At 45.4% G+C, this 20640-nt stretch overlaps 1 protein-coding gene across 2 annotated transcripts in view; it reads right to left on the bottom strand.

The window, feature by feature from the left end:
* Positions 1–20640, bottom strand: part of POMGNT1 (protein O-linked mannose N-acetylglucosaminyltransferase 1 (beta 1,2-)) — a 69428-nt gene that overhangs the window by 36687 nt on the left and 12101 nt on the right. The window contains exons 2-5 of one of the 2 annotated variants that reach the window (XM_060231754.1): positions 10512–10617; positions 9881–9996; positions 9188–9253; positions 8413–8526 (exon numbers count right to left, since the gene is read on the bottom strand). In XM_060231754.1, the coding sequence (XP_060087737.1) occupies positions 8413–8526; positions 9188–9253; positions 9881–9996; positions 10512–10617 (402 nt within the window). Of the gene's footprint in view, positions 1–8412; positions 8527–9187; positions 9259–9880; positions 9997–10511; positions 10618–20640 lie in introns of those variants that run through there. The other variant, XM_060231755.1, reaches the window with a different exon arrangement.

Raw genomic sequence — 20640 nt, forward strand, 5'->3', positions numbered from 1 at the left:
AACCTCCACAGCACAGAGCAGAGTTCTGGGCCCATAACCCTAACAGAAGTTTTATAGCAGGGTAGACGTTGTAGCTCCAAAGCAGTGTGCACACACACCAGCAGAGGTTGGTACTATTTACAATTTTATTTGAAATATATATACATAGTCCTTATAGTCAGTCATAGCTCTTACTGCTTCGCCAGACTGCTTCGCCAGACTGCTTCGCCAGACACCTGATACCACAATGGTACACACTGGCAAGTATATCACAGACTTATATGCAGAGTTATGTATCCTTTTACCCAATCAGCATAGACATGCTGAGTCACTGAAGCACCACCTGCAGGCTGATGCAATATGTCCAGTCATGTGATATTTACCTGTCAGACAGATCAACATGATCCATCTACAAGTTGCTATCTTGTTAAGGCATTTCTACTTCATCTGCCGACAATTCCATATTTGAGTATATCAATACAAAGAAACAAAATATTTTGATACACTGTTCTAAAAGAGAAACACATTCTAGTTTGCCATAAGAAAAAAAGTTACCTTAAAATATAGTGGGAGGTATAATAAGATAAAATGTATTTCAAAAAATGTATCTCATATGTAATGAGATAAAAAGCCCATATCCCTTACTTGAGTATATCTCTAAAAGAAAAAAAACATTATTCTGATACACTATTACTAAAGAGAAATACATTGGAATACTGTGGATGTATAGCTATACTCAGTGAGAGTTGGTTTAGCATATGTAATGAGATAAAAAGCCAATATCCCTGTTCAGTCCTGGGGAGGTGTTTGTCCCAAGTTTCATAATAATTTGTAATTCAGCAATTTCTCTCTCCATTCTGTTCTTGAAGTTCCTTTACAATAAAACAGCTACTTTGAGGTCACCCATTGAATGCTCAGGAAGGTTAAAGTGTTTTCCGACTGGTTTCTCAGTTCTATAATTCCTGTTGTCAGATTTGTGTCCATTTATCCTTTGGCATAGGCTTTGTCCTGTTTGCCCTATGTAGAGAACTGTAGGGCATTGTTGGCATTTAATGGCATATATAATGTTGGAAGATGAGCAAGTGAATAAGCCTGAGATGGTGTAGTTAATGTTGTTGGGTCCAGTGACTCTGTTGTCTGGATGTATGTGGCAGGAAAGTTGGCACTTGGGTTTACTGCAAGCTGTGGTACTGGTGTTCATGCTCAGATGCAATGTTATATTGTTGTGGGTGAGGAGTTGTTTGAGATTGAGGGCTGTCTGTGTGCAAGAAAAGATTTACCCCCCAGTACTTTTGAAAGAGAGCTGTCACTGTCCAATAAAGGTTGTAAGTTGTTGATGATATGCTGAACTGTTTTCAGTTGAGAGTTGTGTGTGACCACTAGTGGTGTTCTGTTATTGTCTCTTTGGAGTTTGTCTTGTAACAAGTTTTCTCTGGGTATGAATCTGGTTTTGTTAATCTGTTTCTTGACTTCATCAGGTGGGTACTTTAGTTCCAAAAAGGTTTGTTGTAGATCCCTCAGGTGAGAATCTCTGTCAGTAGGATTGGAGCAAATGCAGCTGTAGTGTAGAGCCTGGCTGTATACAATGGATTGTTTGGGATGGTAGCTGGAGGCATGCAGGTATGTTTGTCAGTCAGTAGGTTTCCTGTATAAGGTAGTGCCTATGGGTCCATTATGTATTTTTTCAGTGGTGTCCAGAAAATGTATTTCTTGCATAGACTAGTTCATTGTCAGGTTGATAGTAGCGTAAAAGTCATTGAATGCTTGGTAGAATGCATCCAGGGCTTCTTTACCATGTTCCAGACCATAAAGATGTCAACAATATAACGCGGGTATAAGGTAGGTATGAGTGGGTGGGAGTCTAGGAAGCATTGCTCCAAGTCAGCCATAAAGATGTTAGCACACACCTATGACATGTCTGCTTTTTATCACCCTCCACTGCTGTTACAGCCCAGTTAACAATATCAAACAAAGACAGACCCCAATTTGTGATTCTTTTAATCTGCTAAAAACATTTCCATGACTCTACGTACCAACTCACTGCCTACTTTCTCTATATTTAAAGATGGCTTGCCATTCCAGTTTTGTCTGATGAAGTCTGCTTAACAGCATACAGCATTCTGAATAAAACTTAGTTGGTCTTAAAGGTGAAACTTGTCTACTGCTTTGTTCTATTGCTTCAGACAACATGGCTGCCCACTTGGATCTAAGACCCTGAAAGGGAGATGTTGACTTGGCTCATAGTGTGTGAACTGAGGAAAACGCAGAGATTAACACAGAAACAAACAATACAGCTCACTGGTTGTCAAGAAAATGGTTCCTTGCAAAGTTCTGTCTGTGTAAAAATCTTTGGTTCAGGCTTGAGAGGCCTGCACATTCTTTCCCAGAGAGATTTAGAGACAATGATTGCTATGATCTTGCAGTGTAGATTGCTTACATCTGGCAGAGAAGGGAGTACTACTCTTGCCTTGATCTTCCAATTAACAAATACCAAGGTCTTGAGACATGATTTGCACCTGGGAACAGAGGCAAAATGAACTGCAGTAAATTTCATTTCTCTCCCTCCTTGCAAATCATGTGGTTAGTAACTCAGAGAGAGTGTTACATCATATCTCAGGTTTCTGATTGGCCCAATCAGGCCTGGGGTTCATCAAAATCCTTTTCTAAAAATTTAATTAGCTTTTGTCTGTCTTGGGCTCAGTGACTACTAGGCACGAAGAACATCAGTAGTTGCTCAGTCTAGCTTCGTGTGGCATCCACCTTGAACTGCTATGCTGCTCTTGGTGTGGGCTATGGCCCTCTTTGTCTCTGGAGACCAGAGGCTCTTTGTTGCTGAAACTGACAGCCTTTGGATTACACCTGGTAATTTGAATTTGGAACTTTGTTTTACTGTGCAAGCTGAGCTGGATAAGCATAGAATTTGTTACTTTATTCCTTCTCAGTCCTGTCTCTTTTAAAATATTTTTGCAGCACAATAAAAATAATTATATTTTTATCAAGGTGTTGGGGTTTCGCCTTCATTAACCTCAAAGCCTAAGTCCAGAGCTTGGGTCCTTGACCACCGACAGGAAAATATTTTAGTTTGGGGAAACTCAGACTGCAGTCCTACTTTGCAGGGCTGACTTTTCTTCATAACTTCCTGAAGAAGACGACAAGAGTCTCAGTGTCAAGCACTGATATTTCTCAATAACCAGTCTTTTGTTTTAAATCAAAGCTGTTTTATTTTAGAAACTCAGAAGCTGTACCAAGGACACAAGCCTACTTGAGTCACGGGTTCAAAAGTTGCTAAACACTATCTCTTTTATCACTAACGAATTTAGTTAGTGATAACTAACTAAAAACATCTCCCTTTCTCACACTTCTCTAGCAGAAGATAAGAGTTGTCTGTGTGAACCTGTGGGAGATGCGACTTGAAAGTGGTACCAGCTAGGCTGTAGCATAAACATCCTTGGGCCAGATGGATTTATTACTTGCCCAATGGTTATAAATAAGGGGGGAGCAGTAAAGAGCTGGAGATCTGCTCTTTGTCTGAGAACCAATTATGTTACAGAAATAAGCGCGCTTGACATACTGCCCCCCCTAAGCCCCTTTCCGGGGTTTTGAAGGATATTTAGCATAGAATTGTTTTATCAGCGCTGGCGCTCTCACATTTGAGCTCATTACCCACTCATCGTGTGCTGTTGAGAAATGTTTCCATCTAATCAGAAAATACAATGCACCCCGCTTCAGTTTAGCATCTAAGATTTCTTTTACTTCATGGTGATTCTGATCCCCCACTGGTATGGGTTTGGATGCTTGGGGTCAGGGGTGCCAAGGCGTGGCTCCAGGATCCCTCCGAAGCAAACTGCAATGAAAGATTGGATGCATCTTACTAAATAGTTTGGGTAATTCAAGTTCTACAGTCACTTTATTGATTACTCGCTTAATATGGAATGGTCACAAACACTTGTATGTCAGTTTTTTAGAAGTTTGTGGTAGAGGCAAGTTCTTGGTAGAGAGGAACACTGTATCTCCCACTTTAAAATCCCAAGTGGGAGAATGGTGCTTATCGTAATGTTTTTTATAGTTCCCTTTAGCCAATTCCAGGTTTTCTTGGATGTTGTTCCAAGCCTTCCCCAACTTTCCCCACCATTGCTGAAAAGTTGAGGGTATTGCAGGCATTGTTCCCCCTGGTAGTAGCAGAAAATGTTTCCCTTCATACCCATTCACTACCAAAAAGGGGGAGGATTTGGTTGAGCTGTGTATGCTGTTATTATATGCAAATTCGGCAAACGGGAGCAACTCTGCCCAGTTTGATTGCTGATAGTTTACAAAGCATCTTAAGTATTGCTCCAGCAGCGTCTTTAGCCATTCCGTCTGGCCGTCCATCTGAGGGTGGTACTTGGAACTCAAGCCCTGCTCAATCCAGGTTAGTTTACAAATCTCCCGCCAGAAGTTGGCAACAAACTGGACTCCTTTGTCACTAATTAGCTTATTCGGGAATTAGTGTAGTTTCACCATGTGTTGGAAGAATAGTTGAGCTAGTCTTTTAGCCGTGGGTATTTGAGAGCATGGAATGAAGTGGGCTTGTTTAGAAAAAGTGTCCACTACTACAAGAATTACAATCTTTCCCTGAGAAGGAGGAAGTTCTACGATAAAATCCAATGAGACTATCGACCACGGTCTGGTTGCTGTCTCCAGTGGCTGCAATAACCCTGGGGGTTCCCCCCCACCCCTTCTCTTAGCCATCAAGCATATTGGACAAGAAGCTACATAACTAGAGATGTCTTTTTTCATAAACGGCCACCAAAATTATCTATTCACTAGATGCAGGATTTTTACATTCCCAAAGTGCCCCGATAGTTTGCTGTCATGACACATTTGGAGCACCTCTTTCCGGAGGCTCTTTGGCACATATAGTTTGCTGTCTTTGTACCAGAAACCACCCTCCCCTTTCTTTACCCCTTCGGGTATTGCATCCGCTTCCTTTTCCACTTCATCAATCAGTCTTTCTCTCCCCCCCCCCCCCCACACCGCATTTTATGTTGGGTTCATGTTTGGCCAACCATCCAAGTCCCAGGACAATGTCAAATGACGAAGAAGGGGCCACAACAAAAATCTCTGTATCCCAGTGGTCTTCTATTCCCATCGGCACCCCTTGGGTTTGCTCCGTACATGGTTCCCCCTTCATCACTGTCCCATCCATTTGCTCAAATTGTATGGGGTGGGGGAGAGGACTCATAGGGAGTCCAAGCGCTTCCACTAATTTGGGGGTGATTATGTCTCTGGTGCACCCAGAATCTAGTAGTGCCCGGACATGTATGAAACGTTTGAGGCTAGAGTTTAATAAAGTCAGTGGAATGAAAAACAACGGTCCCTGTAATTCTCACCCTCAGTGATGCCGTTAACTCCACGACCTGCTGCTCGGCACCTCTCAGTGCAGGTCGCCCTTGTTTCCCACTGGCTCGTCTTCCCAGGGGTCTTCTCCCAGCTCATCAAGGATGATGATTTCTTCCTCCTGGGCGGATGCGGATGCTGAGCTACCCATGGCGGGTTCTTTCGCTCTCCCCTCCACCTTTTTCACCTTGGGTGCGCTGGTCTTCAGAGTGGGGGGGGGGCTCGAGGCCACTTGGGACAGTTGGCCACCATATGGTTTGGGTCGCCGCACGGAAAGCAGCGTCTAGGGGTGGCTGGTTTAGTTGCTCCCCCAGACTGGCTTGCTTTCCTCTCTTCTGCTTTTGCCCCAGCCAAGACTCACGTCCCCCCTTACTCCCTTGCTGCTGTTGACGCTGGAGAGCCACTCTCTTCATGTTGGTTTCCACCTCACCCGCCATTTGCACCCACCCTACCAGCATGGTAGGGTGAGCCTCTTGGAGGGCTCGATACAGTACGCTGGCATTCAGGCCCCTCTGGAACTGCTCAATCTTCATTTGATCGTTCCACCCTCGTACTTTGGCCACATTGGCTCGGAATTCGGCTGCATACTCTCACACAGCTTTGGGCCCCTTCTGTAGGTCCCTCAGGGTGGCCAGGGCTCGGGTCTCTTGCAAAGGGTCTTCGTACTGCGTCAGTAGGGCTCGTAGGAACACCGCTAGTTTGGGGCTCCTGGTCTCGTACAGGCTTACGTACCATCTCTTGGCAGCCCCTTTCAGTTTTGATCCTAAGAAATCCACTCTGCTAAATTCATCTGGAAAGGCGTGCCCCCCAGTAGAACATAAAGCTGTTGGCTTGTATTGAAAAATACTCTCTCTTTGGGGTCTCCATCGAAGGTGGCATACAGTTTGCGGTCTCGCCCGTAATCTCGCAGCGATGGCTGTACCAGCAGCTGAAGTTGCTGGGGCAGCGGTGGCGGTAGTGGGGAGGGCAGTGCCAAGATCACCTTTCTCCGAGCGGGTGCTTCGTCCATTAGGCTGGTTGACCTCCTGGGGCCCCAATTCTTTGGGGTAATTAACAGCTGCTGTATGTACAATGGAGACCCTTGCCCAGCTGGCCTCCTGGTGCCAAGTACATGCCATGGAGGTTGTCTCGGGCCCTTGATCTTCGCCAATTGGTCATTCTGGGTCTTTGGGGGCCTCTCCGTTCTCTGGAGCTCTCTCCGCCATTTGGATAGGAAGTTTCCAATTCAGTTACGTCCCCAAGGAGGACTACTTGCAAAATGTCAAGTGCCGATATTTCTCAATAACCAGTCTTTTGTTTTAAATCAAAGCTGTTTTATTTTAGAAACTCAGAAGCTGTACCAAGGACACAAGCCTTGGGAGTAATGACGTATACAGAGTTACACAGTTGCTATATAGGATATCTTCAAAAGTTACATTACAGATACATACTTGAGTCACGGGTTCAAAGGATGCTAAACACTATCTCTTTTATTACTAAGGAATTTAGGCTACTAAAAACATCTCCCTTTCTCACACTTCTCTAGCAGAAGATAAGAGTTGTCTGTGTGAACCTGTGGGAGATGCGACTTGAAAGTGGTACCAGCTAGGCTGTAGCATAAACATCCTTGGGTCAAATGGATTTATTACTTGCCCAATGGTTGTAAATAAGGGGGGAGCAGTAAAGTGCTGGAGACCTGCTCTTTGTCTGAGAACCCATTATGTTACAGAAATAAGCGCGCTTGACACTCAGAGCGGCTCACAATCTCCTTTATCTTCCTCCCCAACAACAAACATCCTGTGAGGTGGGTGGGGCTGAGAGAGCTCTCCCAGAAGCTGCCCTTTCAAGGACAAGCTCTGTGATAACTATTGCTGACCCAAGGCCATTCCAGCAGGTACAAGTGGAGGAGTGGGGAATCAAACCTGGTTCTCCCAGGTAAGAGTCCATACACTTAACCACTACATCAAACTGGCTCTCTGAGAAGCCAGGAGATTTGTCCTTTCACTCCTGTGTCATTAGGAATAGTCAGAAAGGACTGGGGGCAACCTACCATAGGCTAGAGTGAGAATTAGTCTCTCTCTGGTATTTTATAACTTTGTTTGTCTTGCCCTCTTAACCAAGAGTTCTCAACCCAGGCTTGGGGTGATGCACGCTTTGACACTGGTTTCTACAAAAATTCTGATCTCATTTTAATGTATCATGAATTTAAATGAATGCTGAAAGCATTCCAGGTGGGTGGTATAAAATAAAATCCCTCCAGAGTAACTGAATAGTATAGCTAGATCAATGCTTTGATTATCTAGTTTCTAGAAAGGACAAGAGCCACAGCCAGCTATAGCTTACATTTGGCTCCAGCTGGCTTTGGGCATGTTTATTTTGCTGGTCTAAGAGCACATAAGAGGGAACATGGATTAAAAAAAACCTTGGTTAGAGCTATGGTTTAATTTTATGAAGTACTAACATTAAGAATACTCTTTATGTATCAAAATTCTTCCATCTTGAGTCTCCAAATGGGAAGAGAGAGAGAATAGAAATACAATGACCAGTAAAATGGCATCCCTCCTCCCCCTTATAAGTTTTTTCCTGGGGTCATGGGATCCATGTGAAGTTGCAGCTGTGTGAGTTGGTATGGGGTGAAACAGCTCCCCTCTCCCTTTTCTGCCAGCAGAGCTCTACACATGCAATGTCTTCTGGTGAGAGTGGAATGCTGAGAAGGCTGGCAAGTGGGACCCTCTGCTGATGGATTTCAGGATCTAACCTATTATTCACACTTTTACTAATACATTAATTATAATAATTACATTAAAATATTCATGTTAGATTTTTCTAGAAGTTGGGTCAACAAATAATCCTGTGGTATACCTTAAAATCTTCCCTCACTCACTTTTAAGTGTTCATAATACAAATAAGAACCTTTCTTCAACAAAGTGCTATCCTCTACTCATTAGAAATAGTTGGATGTTTGCCTCCTCATTGTGGACAATGAAGTATTACCTACTGAATTTCTTGAAAAAGGCTGCTGGGTATACTACTGTTTTATTTTTCTTTAGAAAGAGTTGAGACTCCAGCCCCACTTACCTTAATAGTGAAGATCAGAATGCGGCCTCTGGCCACCATATTGAGGAAAAGGACCATGGCTTCATCCTCATGTGGAGAGTAGGTATCAAAAACCCGTTTTGCCATCACATGGCCCTGTTTGGCATTCATAGACATGGAGGGGGGGTCATGTTAGAGCACAGAAGGAAATAAAACACCAGCATGTACATGAACACTGCTCAAGTGTTAAAGTATGCTGAAGAGTTAAGAAGTATAAAGGAACAGCGTTAAGTCAATCACAACCCTCAAAGCCAGTGCAGAATGTGTGCATCATCCCTGGGAAGTATATTCCATATTATATCTGTCTGCCTTTTCAGACTCAAATGGATACACACCCATAGGTGTGAATAACCTTCATGAATAATCTTATTTTTAAAAGGAACATTATGCTATCTGAAGATCTGCAGCAAAGATGTAGGAGAACAATTATTCTTTATGATGAAGTATTTTAAAAAATCTAATTTCTTGACATGATTGTAAAAAAGAATGAAAGCAAGAACTGTGAGAGATGGGGCCAACAGAATCATCAGTCTACATCATCAGGTCTATAAACAGAATCATTGGTGTTTGCCCAAATTCAGAGGTTGGACTCCAGAATATGCCTCCATAATCAATTAATTTGTTCCTGGTTTTGGTGGTATCCTATAGATAGACCATCATGCACTGTAGGCAAGCTGATTTACACCCATCTTTTGAAAGAAAAATCAGATTGCTCCCCCTAAAAATATATTACCATAGGATTTGCTTTCCTGCTTACCGTAGCCTGATTTAACACAATCACATGGATCCCTCTGCCCTGCTCCCGGGCTTCATCTTCCAAAACCTGCACTATGATAAAAACAAAAGTGGTAAGACTGTATTTCTCCAGCTGCTGCCACTCCTACCTCTTTTCCCGAGACCTTCACTCAATAATTACTAGTTTCTGTAACATGGAGATTGCTTCAGAACTTGTATTGTGCCATTGTCTCTCTTGCCTTAGGGAAGAACAATCCAGCATGCAAGCAAGAGCTAGAGTTAGATTCTATACCAAAAATCTTTGGAGCTGAGGTACAATAACACCATAACAGGGAAATAGCTTTAAAAAGGGGGGAGGGGAGAGGAAAAGGTTGGTGAAACAGAATTGTACAACACCACTTTAAAACAATAATGACAGGACTTTTTTTTTTAGTAGGACTGCACAGGAACACAGTTCCAGCTGGCTTGGTGTCAAGGGTGTGGCCTAATACGCAAATGAGTTCCTGCTGGACCTTTTCTTCAAAAAAGCCGTGCATGAAACAATGGTGATGTCAGAGGATGTGACACAATATGCAAATAAGTTCCTGCTGGGCTTTTTTCTACAAAAAAGCCCTGAATAAAGGCCTCTCTGTTCCAAAGAGGGAAAAACAAACAACGTGAATTTAGTGATGCCTTGACTACACCTCCATTCCTGTTGCAAAGTGCAAGCCCTCACCGTCGTCCCATCCACCGCCACATAGACCTTGGAGCGACTGGAGTACACCTCAATATCCAGAACTTTCCTACTGTTGACTGGCCTCCGTGGAATCTCCACGTTCTGCAAGCCTTCATCTAGGAAGGAGGGAGGGAGAACACCAATATTTCCATGCAATTTTCCAGCTCTGGGTCCAGAATAATTAAACACCCCAATGTTTCCTTTTAATTAAAAGTAATCTTGTTATCTACTTTGAAATCTCTCTCCCCATCATTATATTAACATTTTCATAATACAAATAGGAACATTTTTTCATGAAAATACTATTCCTTACTTACCTACTTATCTGTGAATTTAGGATTCTTAGCTCCCCCCGGGATAGATCTGAATCTCCAAAAGTCAGCATTAAACTCTCCCACCCAGACCCTTCCCTGTGGAACATCCTTTCTCTTTGAAACCTGTTGCAATGCATACGTAGAACCTTGCAGCACACAGAGTAGATCAAGAACGACAGTTGTGGGTTAAAGGTGTAGACTGGAGCCCACGATCTGAGAGATTTAAGTATGATACTGGGGGAGATACTAGCCTGGCTACCAGCTCGGCTACCTGATGTCTGTGCTAACCTCATTGAGCTACAACCTTTCATACTCACCATAATCCTGAGCAGACTCCTCTTCTTCACTGGCTGCTCTCCTAGTATCCAAGATCAGTTTTATGTTTACTATGACAGTCACCAGCAAGAAGAGAACAGCCCCTGTCTGCAAGGCAAAACCATCCACATCAGACCATTAAAAGATTAAGACGTTTAGACTTTTAATTTAAAAAAGACTTTTAATTAAAAAAAGATTAATTCCTATTAGGAAGGGAATTGAAAACAAATCAGCCAGTATCATAACGCCCCTGTATAAATCGATGGTGTGGTCTCATTTGGAGTACTATGCGCTATTCTGGTCACCGCACCTCAAAAAGGATATTATAGCATTTGAAAAAGTCCAGAAAAGGGCAACTAGAATGATTAAAGGTTTGGAACACTTAAAACGCTTGGGGCTCTTTAGCTTGGAGAAACATTGACTGCAGGGTGACATGATAGAGGTTTACAAGATTATGCATGGGATGGAGAAAGTAGAGAAAGAAGTCCTTTTCTCCCTTTCTCACAATACAAGAACTTGTGGGCATTCAATGAAATTGCTGAGCAGTCAGGTTAAAACGGATAAAAGGAAGTACTTCTTCACCCAAAGGGTGATTAACATGTGGAATTTACTGCCACAAGTGGTGGTGGCAGTTACAAGCATAGACAGCTTCAAGAGGGGATTGGATAAAAATATGGAGCAGAGGTCCATCAGTGGCTATTAGTCACAGTGTGTGTGTATTTTGACCACTGTGTGATACAGACAGCTGGACTGGATGGACCATTGGCCTGATCCAACATGGCTTCTCTTATGTTCTTATGACTGGAAATCTGAATCGTATCTTCCTGGTTTCAAAAATGCTATAGAAAGAATTCAGATTAAATTATATACCATACCACCAATCAGTAAGACACCAGATTCAAATGAGGCAAAGCATTATGCCTTTCACTTTTGCCCTTCACAAGTGAAACTTCATCTCTGCTACTTTATTTGCTTTCCAACATCTCATTCTTCTTTGAAAATCCTTGTTTTAGTAGCCACCTGTAGTATGTAAGTTTTTAAAGTGCTTCACCCATAATTCTGTCTTTCTTTTCCATTAAGGGGCAGCAGAGGAAAGTAACCTCAATGACTAAGGCATATCCCATTTTCCTTGGCAGTCAGCCAGTCATTATTAAAAATTTGCAGAACTGACTTTTGGCATTTGGAGATGGAAATTAGTTGTACGTCAAGTCTCACATGACACAAACTTTGCAAGGTTTTCCAAGATCTGTTAATGGAAATATTATCAAGAGGCACAATCCTTTAAATGAACTGCTCTCAGGAGAATCCTGTGGCATGTAAACAAGGCCAAGGAGGATTTGAAATATTCTCTTCACAATATGCAGCATCCAAGGCATCATGTTTGACTTTTTGATACTGCAAAACTTCCATCAGCTACTCTTGGATTTCAAATAGAAGCTTTTCTAGCAATTCCAGGTATCTGCACTAGCATCCAAGAGGAACTATTGTTACTAATATTTTTGGTCCTCTTAAGCCCATAGTGTTGGGAAGAGTTCGTTAAACAATAATAATGAACTATCAACCTGGTATTGACACCTACACAAGAGCAATCAGCATGAGAAGAAATAGTCTCTTTGCCTTTTGGATTGGCATCCTTGGAAAACAAGAGACCGCTCATACAGTGTAAGTCTCTAGCACAGCACCAATGGGGTATAATCAACCTATACAGATCAGACAGTTATTTTAAAATGTGGACAGCTGGACACCATTTTATACAGAAGTACAGCTGATTTCAGGTCAGTGAAAACCAGATGCTTGGTGGGAATCCAGAACCAAAGAATTTGAACTGTTGAGTCTGCATAAATGGTTATAAAGATGGTGCCAGGTGAATAAGCCTTATTTTATATTTTTATTACTTATGACAAAAGTTTATGTGAACTGGAAACCTACATTGTGCTTTTGTGATTAATTTGTAAGAAATGGTTCAGGGAGGAGCAGGCAGGATGGTTTCTTTTTAAGCTAATATGGGGCCAGGGGTAATTTTTGAGCTCTTCTGGGTAGGTAGAGTTCAGGCATGGTGATCTTTGCCCCCACCCCCTTTAGACTAGGGCTGCCAAGCCCCTGGTCCAGAGATCCCCCGCCCGGGAGGTTCCCAAACCACCGGCCCAATGTGGGGACAATAAAGGGGAACCAGTCAGGAGGGAACCTCCCCTGAAGTTGGCGCAATGACATCACCTGGAAGTGACATCATTGCACCAATGATATCACGTGGTGGCCACTCTAGGTGTTTCCGGGAAAACTCTATGGTTTTCCTGGATGCTTTAGCCATTTGGGAGGGAAAACTATAGTACAATAGATGCCATGTAGTTTTTCCCTCCCAAATGGCTAGAGCGTCCTGAAAAACCAGTTTTCCTGGAAATGCCTAGAGCGGCCGCGAGCAACATTGCCAGTGTGATATGTCCCTTCCGGGTGATGTCATTGCATCGCGCATGCGAAAGTCCGCCGCTAGACAACACTGCAGACTTGGCAACCCTACTTTAGACAGCCATGGTTCAGGGTGACACAGGGGCTGGGGACTCCCTAATTTATTATAAAAGCAAAAAAGGGGTAAGTTTAATAATAGTCTACATGGGCACTGGTTACCTTTTCTTTTATGTTCCTGCCCAGGCCTTAAGATCACAGGGAGAAGCCCTCCTGATTGTCCCACCAAGGAAAGGAGTTCATCTGGTGGGTACATGAGAGAGGGCCTTTTTGATGGCAGCCCCATGATTATGAACAACCTCTTCAGAGTCGTGTGCCTGGTCCCCTCACTTTTGATCTTTAGGAGGTATAGGACAGTTTTATTTGGGACAGAATTTGACTATTTTTTTTTATTTACTGGCAATCCTAAATTGTCATTTTAAATTATGGTCTTCTATCTATTTTTATGGTTGTTGCTTTATTTACATTGCAAGTCACTAACAATTTTTTACAAATAAATAACTTCAGTACTTTAAGAAAATGGGACGCTCCCCACTCCCTGCAAGCTGCAAACAGGATCCTGCTCCCAATTCATTTCTCAGTATGTAGGACAGCCTGAGGAAGTCTTTCCCTGGGCTCCATTCCTTTGTCTCCAAGCCACCTGGGGTAGAAACTGGTGACAGGGCTGGCGCCTCTGCAGCTAGGAGAGAGCCACCAGTCATGGCTCCAGGGAAACTGCATGAATGTTCCATTGGGGGGAGGAAAGAAAGGCCAGCTAACATTTGCCTCATCTTTATTGTCCAAGATGAAGCCCTCTAAATAAAGCTCCCCATTTTCTATAAACCTCTGAAATCTGTATCTCTTAATTTGTTTTTCCACAAAAAGTAAAACATGGCCATATTGGCAGCCCTAAGATTCTAGACCAGCGTTTCCCAATGACAGGGTCGTGACCCGGCACTGCGCCATGCAGCCCTCAATCCCAGGTTGTGAGACCTCCTGCCGATGTCCCCTGGGATGGGGTGGGGAAGGGAGGGAGGAGGAGGTGCGGGGCAGGCGCAATGCTGCGGGGGGAGCTGTGGGGGGGGGGAACTAGGCCTCACTTTCCCTTGGCTAGAGGAGCGGCCAGATTCAGCAGTTTAATAATAATATAATATAATAATAATAATTTTTTATTTCTATCCCGCCCTCCCCGCCGGGGCAGGCTCAGGGCGGCTCACAACATAAAACACACATTACATCAATTATACTTAAAAATAGTTAAAACAATTACAGATTATTAAAATTAACATAACAGTATGGCATTAAGACAGGTTTCAATAAATTTCAGAAGTAAAAACATTTCAGGAATAAAAGCATTTCTAGCAGCATATAAAAGGTAAGTTGCTCCCATCCCGCTTTCCTTTCCTTTCCCTCTCTGTCTATTTGTTTCCAACTCTCTCCCCCTCCCTTTCATTCATTCTTTCTATCAGTCTTTTCCCCTATTTGCTTTATTTCCCACTCCCCTTCCTCTCTTTCTCTGTCAGTCAGTCATTTCCCCTGTCTCTTTCAAGAGTCATTCCATCTTGTTCCTCTTGTCATGTGTATTCAATTGTACAATGCTAGGCTGTGCTTTAATGCTATGCTGCACTTGCTATGCCTTTGGTATAACTGCTGTATTGTTGCTTATCTGTAGAAAGGATGGCATGTCTGGGAATTGGCTAGTTGCTAGGTAACCAAGGGCAAGAGCTGGAGGAGATGCGAACCATAAACTGATAGCGAGCACCTGCAGTGATGAGAGCTTTGCAAAAACCCAGTGCAAAAACCCTGCTTTGGCTTGGTGCGCTTTGGCTTGAATTATAACGGTCAGGGCAAAGGTTTATAAATTGGGGGAACTGACAGAGAGGTCAGTTCTGACAACGCATGTGTATGCCCATGAAGCTGGAATAAAGATCTTGAACTTAACCGTCTTTTCAACTCTGGGTCTGACATTTTGTCGGAACTCACTTTTCACCCTGGCCTAGCCTAACCCCAGACTCACGATTTCTGGTGAACAGGACCAGGCTACGGGGATTACTAAACTGAACGGTGAGGAAGAACCCAAGCATGAAGGGCCGTGGGTCACTCCGGTCACCATGACATTGCGGAGGAAAGACTGGAGCTCCATGGATTTCCAAGGGAATATTATCAGAGATCTGAGAAACGACCCCTAGCAGCAGCACCGACTTTTGGGATTGCAATGCTCCTACCACCTGTGGGGGTTCCAAGGTGACAAAAGTCAAGGGGAGGAACCACGGTCTAGCGGGCCGGGGGACGCAACCGTGGAGTGGATGCAATAAGCTTTAGCCACTCAAAGCACCCAACTCCGGGACGAAATGCAACCCATGCATGCCTTCATGATCCAAGAGATGCGATCTGCTCACCCAGCAAATGCGAGCAATGGGGGAACAGATTGCAGCTGCACCCCCCCTTGCAACCAGCCCCTGAAGGGGGGGAAAGACCGCCGATTCCTGCTGGGGGGGAGCCCCTGCGGGAGGCAAACAACCCATGGGTGGTGACTGGGTGCCACAACTTCAACCTGAGCTGGAGGAACCGGTGGCAGTGTTCAGGGGGCCCCAAGTAAGTGAAGTGAGATTTGATGGAGATCCATCGGAACTAGCCTACTTCATTGTGACTGTATGAGGGCACCTCAGCATCTGGGCCTGAAATTTCCCAACGGAGCAGTCACGGGTAGTGTCCATTGGCAGCTGCCCGAGGCCCAGCGGTATGTCACCCTATTCGAGAAGCAATTCCCTGCGCTGAACTTGGCTATGGACCTCCTGAGGGCTTTATGGCACCACTTCGAAGACCCTAAACAGGAGACCAATGTGATAGTGGCACTATAAGACGTGAAGCAGGGCACTGGATCGGTCCAAGTGTACCTCAGCGAGTTCAGGGAGCTGAACTCCAAAGTCCAGAGATGGGACGACGGGGCCAGGATTGAGCAATTCAAGAGGGGCCTCAACTCTCACATATATGAAAAAGCCCTGAAACTGGGAGAGCCACAGGTGGACCCAACTAGCTTGCGAAATAGAGGATGGCAACAAGATGATTGCCCTCCATAAGAAACAAGCCGCCCCCCCCCCCCGCCCAAAGAAGCACGGGAGAAGACACCCCGACCCAATCTACCCAAGCACATCCCTGAACAGCTGTCATGTGAGGAGCGAAACCGGAGAGCCAAAGCAAAGTTGTGCTTCAAGTGCAGGGGGGGGGGGATCATATCACCAGCGAATGCCCCAGCAAGCCGAAGGAGCCGCGGACCTCCACACCTCTGAAGGCGGAGGCTAAGAAGAAAACCACTGGCAGCGGAGCCCCAACGGCCAAGGCAGCAGTGCTGCAGTTCTGCGAGCCAGTCCCCGAGGAGTAGAGGCCCAGCTGCTGGGAAACAACCCAGACCTGCTGTGAGGAGCGTGCAACAGCAGGTCAGAGCCATGGCCATGCCACTACGGCTGAGATTGCTCAGGACTTTGTATTATGTATCCATAACACTAGTAAATCCTGTTAAGAAATGATTTTCTTGCATCAAGGCCCTACTGGACTCAGGATGCTCCAAAGACTTACTATCCCCAAGCTTGGTGGAAGCGCTAGGATTAAAGACGGTGCCTCTGCAAGAATCCTATGTATATGAGCAAATGGACGGAAGCCCAATGAAGGGGGAGCCGTGCAGGATGGGGACCGAAGTGTGCGCCCTAGGGGTGGGGGAGCATTGAGAACCTCGCACATTCATTATCGCCCCGGCCACCAAGTTCCAAGCCGTCCTCAGCCTGGAGTGGCTGGCCGACCACGACCTGCTGGTCCAGTGGAGTGGGAGTGCTATTTACTTCTTGGATCCGGTGTGCGAGAATCACTGGTGGAATAAACAACAGGGCCCACATCCCCCTCCCCAGCTTGAGAGACTCTGCGTCACCAAAGTTGAAGTGCCCAGTCTGCCCCCAGAGTATCAATATTTGCAAAAGGTGTTTGACGCCCAAGAGGCAGATGAGCTTCCCCCCCACGGATCCACTGACGGTGCTACTGAACTGGTGGAGGGAGAGCCACTTCCCAAGGCCAAGCTATATTTGATAACTCAGGGGGAGAGGGAGGAATTACAGATATTCCTGGAACTCAACCTGCGTAGGGGGTTCATACGACCCGCCAAGTCCTCACACGCCGCTCCGGTGCTATTTAGACAAAAAAAAAGACGGCAGTTTATGGCTTTGCACTGACTTTTGCGGCTTGAACGCAATCTCCATGAGTAATGCATACTCCCTCCCCCTCATACAGGATCTCCTAGGGGAGGTGTCCCAAGGGAAAATCTTCACTAAACTTGAGCTCAGAGATGCATACTTCTGGGTGTGCATCAAGGAGGGGGACAAGTGAAAAACAGCCTTCAACACACCCCTGGGCCAATACGAGTACTTGGTCATGCTGTTCAGTCTTAAGGGAGCGCCGGGGGTATTCATGAACTTAATCAATGAAGTATTGCATAAATACCTATATAAGAGCATGGTCTGCTACCTGGATGACGTTTTGATATACTCGCAAGACCTGCCCTCGCACATCCAGTTGGTAAGGGAAGTACTACAAACGCTGTACGAGCACAAATTATTTGCCAAACTGTCCAAGTGTGAGTTCCACAAGACAGAGCTCGACTTTTTGGGATACCGCATTTCCACGGGGGGCCTGGTAATGGATCCTACTAAAGTACAAGCCCTGGTGAAGTGGGAGCCCCCTTGAACCCATAAACAACTCCAGAGTTTCCTATAGTTTATAGGGGGTTCATCAATAACTTTGCTGAGATCACCCTACTCCTCACAGAACTGTTGAAAACCAAGGGGAAGGGGCTGCAAGCCACTAAGGGCAACTCTAGCCTCCTTTGGACGGGGGAGGGCCAAAAGGCGTTCGATGAACTTAAGGCCCAGTTCACCTCCAAGTCCTGCCTAATACGCCCAGATGAAAACAAAAGGTTTGTGGTCCAATGTGACGCGAGCGACGTCGCCCACGCAGCTGTGTTACTCCAGGAGGGGCCAGATGGCCAATTGCACCCCTGTGTGTACATGCCCCAAAAGTTCAGCCTGGCTGAACATAACTGGTCAGTGTGGGACAAGGAAGCCTCCACCATCAAACCGGCCCTAGAAAAGTGGAGGCACTACCTAGAAGGGGCGCAGGAACCATTCGAGCTCTGGACAGATCATAAAATCCTGGCCACCCTCATTGCCACCCGCAACCTCAACAGTAAGCAAGTAAGGTGGGCGGGGCTGTTTCAGAGGTTCAATTTTAAGCTGGGGCACGTCCCCGGGAAACTGAACTTTTTAGCGGATTGGCCCGCCTCCCTCAACATGATAGCAAGAGGGAGGAGGTTATCGACTCATTGTTCACTCCCTCCCAACTAAGTACATTGGTAACCACGTGTGTGTAGAGCCGGAAGGAAAAGGAGTCCCCTGACGGGCTCCTAACTGAACTGAAACAAGCTTTCCTCAACAGTCCCCTAGAGGAGGAATTACAGTTAACAAAAGCAAAGGATGGGTTTTGGCGTCGAGGGGAGAAACTAACTGAACTGAAACAAGCTTTCCTCAACAGTCCCCTAGAGGAGGAATTACAGTTAACAAAAGCAAAGGATGGGTTTTGGCGTCGAGGGGAGAAACTCTACGTGCCCCCCTCATTACATAAACGAGTGATCCAGAGGGCGCATGACTCCAAACTGGGAGGGCATTTTGGGTTTGTAAAGACAGCCCATTTGATTCAGCGACAATTCTGGTGGCCAAGATTGCATACGGATGTGGGAGAATATACAACGGGGTGCCCCACCAGTATCATGGCTAAAAGGGGGGGGGGGTTGCCGCCGGGGCATTTGCAACCATTTCCCCCCGCCTCGTGCCCCTGGGAATGCATTTCCATGGACTTCATAACCGACTTACGCCCCTTGATGGGGAAGACAGTGTTCTGGGTGGTAGTGGCCACTTTTTCTAAGCAGGCTCATTTCGTGCACTGTAAGCAACTCCCGAAGGCCAAGCAGCTGGCTCAATTATTTATCCAGCATGTCTTTAGGCTACATGCCTTCCCTGCTAAGGTAATCTCCAACCGTGACCCACAATTCATTGCTAAATTTTGGCCGCACCTCTGAACTAGCAGGAATGGAACAAGGGCATGTTTCCATACTAGCTACTTGAAGAAGGACCCTGGACCCTCACGCTGGCACCCCCACACGGAACCACCACCCCCGACTTTGGTTCGTGGTCAGATTCATCATGAAGTACAAGAGATCCTTGATGCCAAGATCAAACGTGGTGAACTGTTCTATCTCATCAAATGGACTCATTTCCCATTAAGTCAGGCCGAGTGGGTCAGTTCCAGAAATACCAACTGCAAGGCTTTAATTAAAGACTTTTACAACAAACATCCTAATAAACCCGGGGGAAAGGGGTCTTGGGGGGGGCAGAATGTCAAGAGTCATTCCATCTTGTTCCTCTTGTCATGTGTATTCAATTGTACAATGCTATGCTGCGCTTGCTATGCCTTTGATATAACTGTAACTTGTTGCTTATCTAGAGGGAGGATGGCATGTCTGGGAATTGGCTAGTTTCTAGGTAACTAAGGGCAAGAGCTGGAGGAGATGCGAACCATGATAGCGAGCACCTGCAGTGATGAGAGCTTTGCAAAAACCCCGCGCAAAACCCCCGCTTTGGCTTGGCTTGAATTATAATGGTCAGGGCAAAGGTTTATAAGTTGGGGGAACTGACAGAGAGGTCAGTTCCGAAAATGCGTGTGTATGCCCATGAAGCTGGAACAAAGATCTTGAACTTCAACTGTCATTTCCTTGATTCTGGGTCTGACAGGCTCCTTCCTTGCCATTGCTAATCTTAGTAGAGTGGGGGCGGGGGAGAAGCTTGAAATGCCCCAGTGCTGCCTCCTTCCTTCCTTCCTTGAAATGCCCTGCTTCATGTTTTCCCAGGCTGAGAGCATTTTATATTTTTCGTTTTCTGCTGTGTGATCCTTGTGCTTTTTCTTGATGCAAAATCCCACTATTCTCCTACCTTTCCTAAATAAAATATTGCACAAGTTTTAGGCTTGTTTGTACATCATTTCCTGTCTCCTGTCTCCACCCCTAAATTTTAATGGGCCACAAAGAAGTATAAAAATAACGGGGCCACAGAGGGGGAAGTTTGGGAAACCCTGCTCTAGACAGTGAGAATCTGTCGACTTTTCAGGCAAGTATCTCAAGCATTCTGACTACCTTGCTGGATCAGGGGAATGCTGTAGAGCAGTGTTTCCCATTTGCAGAGTCGTAACCCGGTACTAGGACACAGAAGCCTCACTACCAGGCCACAGGAAAAGCCAAAGCTAGCCCCACACCCAACAAAGCTAGCCCCGCCCCATCTCTGTGTTGTGCAGAGAGGAGCTGGGCTGCCTCTCCTTCCTTCTCCCCCACTCCCAGTGTTTGAGAGAAAAGCTGGCATCCATTGGCACTTTAGACCCATGAAGTGTTCTTCAAGGTATGAGCTTTCATGTGCTTTGCAGTATGTTCTTTTGGGGAGATTTCCCCAGGAGGCCTGGGCAGCAAAGAAAGGTGTGTGTGTGTTTTTCAGCCGGGAGGGGCGGGGAGTGGGCATTCCAGTAGCTGTTTTTTTTGCCAAATGACTCCTGGGCAGAATTTTTGCTGGCTGGGATAATCTTATGGTAAGGAAGGGTTTTTTTCCT

The sequence above is a fragment of the Heteronotia binoei genome, chromosome 2 (genome assembly GCF_032191835.1).
Source record: "Heteronotia binoei isolate CCM8104 ecotype False Entrance Well chromosome 2, APGP_CSIRO_Hbin_v1, whole genome shotgun sequence".
Classification (NCBI taxonomy): Eukaryota; Metazoa; Chordata; class Lepidosauria; order Squamata; family Gekkonidae; genus Heteronotia; species Heteronotia binoei.